The following is a 4,032-nucleotide window of genomic DNA, read 5'->3' as shown; positions in this document are numbered from 1 at the left end:
TATTATTCTGTTGCCATGTCTATTATGTATTTTGTTGAGACATTGTTAGATTTAGGGTAGGGTGGGATATTTACTCTTCGCATCATTTATCGGTTAATGTTATGACACTTTTCAGTTGACTTTAAAGGTTTCTCACTAAAAGCAATAGGTTACCGGATTTGTCGATTCGTTTGGCACATTTCTCTTGGACGTGTGGCAATATCGCATGCTTTGGGAGGGAGAAGTGGTTTACTGAATTGAAAGAACATAGTGAAGTTGGTTAATTTACAGTATTTAGGATTTGGTCATTAAGAGTAGCATCATGTATCCGAGAGTTAAACAGCAGTCAAAGTGAACACAATACAATGTTGTTTTTGTTTGTTTTTCCCCACATACGGCTCTTAGAGAGTTCTGAACCTTGTATTAGGCTACATTTCTGTAGATACTGAACAGAAGTTTGAGATTTGACATGTTTCTCAGCTTCCACACCTACATGTACTTTCATAACCTAGTCAACGCCCACTTTGGCGATTCTGTGCTTTAAAAGGCAGATCTGCACACCTAGTAAGTCACTGTTTCCAGCAGAGCCACAGGAAGCTGCTTCAGAAACACTTGCCTTCTCCAGCATCTCTCTACTTGAATCTTCAATCAAAATGAGCAAGATCGTTGTTTTTACCAAAGAGGCCTTCGATGGCAGATCAGCTGAATTCAAGAACGATGTCCACAACTTAGAAGAAAAGGGCTTCAACGACGCCATCTGCTCCATAAAAGTCATCGGTGCACCATGGGTGGCGTATTATGACAAGAATTATGCTGGAAAGCACCTGGTGTTTGAGGAAGGAGAGTACGCCACCCTTGATGACAAAGGCAAGTTTTCTTCCCTCAAGATGGTCACACATGACCTGGACAACCCTGAAATCCAGCTGTTTGAGCACATCAACTATCAAGGAAGAAGCGTGACCCTGCGCAAAGAAACCAATCTTCAAGACATTGATTTCAGTGACGTAGCTTCTTCCCACAAAGTGAAAGGTGGTGTCTGGGTGCTGTACCAGCACATCAATTCGTAAGGGTTCCCAGCTTGTTTCTTTCCCTGGCGATCAAGTTCCCAACTATGTGCCGCTCGGCTTCAACGATGTGGCCAGCCATGTGCGCCCTTTGCTGCCGAAGCCATAGACAGCATCATTCAACGTACGCTTTCTTCAGCTGATTATGAACTGAAATCCTTTTGGAAAGAACGAGGCAGGTGGTGGGGAATGACTGATCTTGACCAGAAACTTGATTTGACTGTGACTGCAATAAATCTGAAGAAATGTCATGCAATCAGATCCAACTTTATCATTTGAGTATATCTGTGTAAAGACATATACTGCACATTAACTTGGCAAATGTTATATGACAAGGAAGTATTTTATTAAAAAAGTTTTATGCTGCAAGTTAATTGGCTTACCATCAGTATCAGTTAATGTAATAAAATACAGAATTGTTACAGATCTACTACAGATCCAAATGTATTTGATTGTCTTTCCCCTGTTTGATGAGAGTGAAATATTAAAGGGGATTTTGGATTCATATTATGTTGAGAAAGAGACAATGAATGCTGTTTTACTCTGTCAACTCAGAAAATAAAGAGTCTTAACATAACACTCCTTGGTTCTTAAATTCTCTCTTTTTTTCATTTTCACCCAAGTGATTTACGATTGAGGAACACAACAAATGATTAACCTAAGGAGGCAATAGACACAAGAAGTGCTATTAATACAAATGTTATGTTAAATGTTAAATTAGAAATGAAGATCTTTGCCAATGGCATTTCCCCCCTCTTCTCATATATGGCATGGCGGGCCAAATCAAAGGGTACCATGGGCCAACTTTGGCTCTATGGAAGGTATCACCACAAATACCACCTGTCACAGATGGACTGTGACCTATGACTTTTATTTTGAAAGGACTGCTAAAGTGCATGCACACACATGAACAGTTTCCACCATTATACAAAACACAATCTAGATGTGTGGTTACTTTTCTGTTTATGTGGTATCTTATGCCATTTGTGGCCCTCTGTTTAGTTTAATTGTTTTGTTATATAAATTTCTTTTCTTCTGTTGTTTGTTTGTTGAAATATTTAATGTTTTTGTGGTGTCGTGCCAATTAAACACAAAAGACAAGTATCCCCAAGAAACTGAACTTTTTTAATCTCAAAGAGTGGGGACAGAATGTACAGTGAAAACAGAAAAACAGCCTATAGTGGTGGTCAGAATTATTGGCACCCTTGGTAAATATGATCAAAGTTGACTGTAAAAATAAATCTGCATTGTTTATCCTTTTGGTCTTTAATTTATAAAATTAGCAAAAATCTAACCTTTCATTGAAGGAAAAGAATTGAAAGTGGGGAGAAATCACATTAAGAAATAAATGTTTTTTTCTCAAACACGTTGGCCACAATTATTGGCACCCCTAGAACTTTTTATGAGTAAAATATCCCTGAAGTGTATTCCCATTTATATTTACATTTTTTTAGCTCTCCAGTGTGATCATGAACATGAAGTTGTCCAGCCATGACTTCCTGTTCCACAGCAGTATAAACATGAGGAAACACAGAGGCCAAATTTCCTTAATCATTCATCACAATGAGTAAAACCAAAGAATATAGTTCTGATGTGCAGCAAAAGATTGTCGAGCTTCACAAAATAGAAAGTGGCTGTAAGAAAATAGCTAAAGCATTGAAAATCCCCATTTCCACTATCAGGGCAATAATTAAGAAGTTCCAATCAACTAAAGATGTTACAAATCTGCCTGGAAGAGGACATGTGTCTAAATCATCCTAATGCGCGGTGAGGAGGAGAGTTTGAGTGGCCAAAGACTCTCCAAGGATCACAGCTGGAGAATTGCAGAGATTAGTTGAGTCTCAGAAAGCCTAAAAAAATTATCAAACAGCACCTACATCCCCACAAGATGTTCGGGAGGATTTCAAGAAAAATCCTCTGCTCTCATCCAGAAACAATCTCCAGCATATTCAGTTGTCAGACAAGACTGGAACTTCAAACGGGACCGGCTTCTATGGTCAGATGAAACTAAAAAAAAGAGCTTTTTGGCAGCAAACCCACCAGATGGGTTTGGTGCACACATGGATAAAAAGTACCCCATGCCCACGGTTAAATATGCTGCTGGATCTTTAATGTTGTGGGCCTATTTTTCTGCTGGAGGTCCTGGACATCTTGTTCAGATACATGGTATCATGGATTCTATCAAATACTAGCAGATAAAAAATCAAAACCTGACCGCTTCTGCTAGAAATCCAATAATGGGCCATGGTTGGAGCTTCCATCAGGACAATGATCCAAAACAAACATCAAAACCAGCACAAAAATGTGTCACTGAGCACAAAATGAAGCTTTTGACATGGTCGTCCCAGTCCCCTGACCTGAACCCTAAAGAAAATGAATGGAGTGAACTGAAGAGAAGAAGCACCAACATGGAGCTGGGAATCTGAAGGATCTGGAGAGATTCTGTATGAAGGAATGGTCTCTGATCTCTTGTCAGGTGTTCTCCAAACTCATCAGGCATTATAGAAGAAGACTCAGAGCTGTTCTCTTGGCAAAAGGAAGTTGCAAAAAGAATTGAATAAAAGGGTGCCAATAATTGTGGTCAACGTGTTTTGGAGAAAAAGATTCATAATGTTATTTCCCCCCCACTTTCAATTCTTTTCCTTCAATGAAAGGTTAGATTTTTGCTAATTTTATAAATTAAAGACCAAAAGGATGAACAATGCAGATTTATTTTTACAGTCAACTTTGATCATATTTACCAAGGGTGCCAATAATTAGAATATCGTGAAAAAGTTCATCGTTTTATTGTAAATTATTTTAAAAAATGGAATTTTCATATATTCTAGATTCCCTACATGTAAAGTAAAACATTTCAAAAGTTGTTTGTTTGTTTGTTTGTTTTTTTTTAATTTGTTGATTAGAACATACAGCTAATTAAAGTCCAAAATCCAGTATCTCAAAATATTAGAATATTTACATTTGAGTTTCATTAAATGACCATCCCTAC

General features: G+C 37.9%; 1 protein-coding gene across 1 annotated transcript; it reads left to right on the top strand.

Annotated features, from left to right (window-relative positions):
• Nucleotides 1-566: 566 nt before the first annotated feature.
• On the top strand, nt 567-1,603 carry LOC125244307 (epidermal differentiation-specific protein-like). The gene is given in 2 exon segments (XM_048154353.1): nt 567-1,040; nt 1,042-1,603. Coding segments are annotated over 2 exon segments (519 nt in total). The 5' UTR covers nt 567-632; the 3' UTR covers nt 1,153-1,603.
• Nucleotides 1,604-4,032: the final 2,429 nt, after the last annotated feature.

This window comes from Megalobrama amblycephala, linkage group LG14 (assembly GCF_018812025.1).
Source record: "Megalobrama amblycephala isolate DHTTF-2021 linkage group LG14, ASM1881202v1, whole genome shotgun sequence".
Classification (NCBI taxonomy): domain Eukaryota; kingdom Metazoa; phylum Chordata; class Actinopteri; order Cypriniformes; family Xenocyprididae; genus Megalobrama; species Megalobrama amblycephala.
The sequence above is the reverse complement of the archived record's forward strand: the minus strand, read 5'-3'. Positions and strand labels throughout refer to the sequence as shown.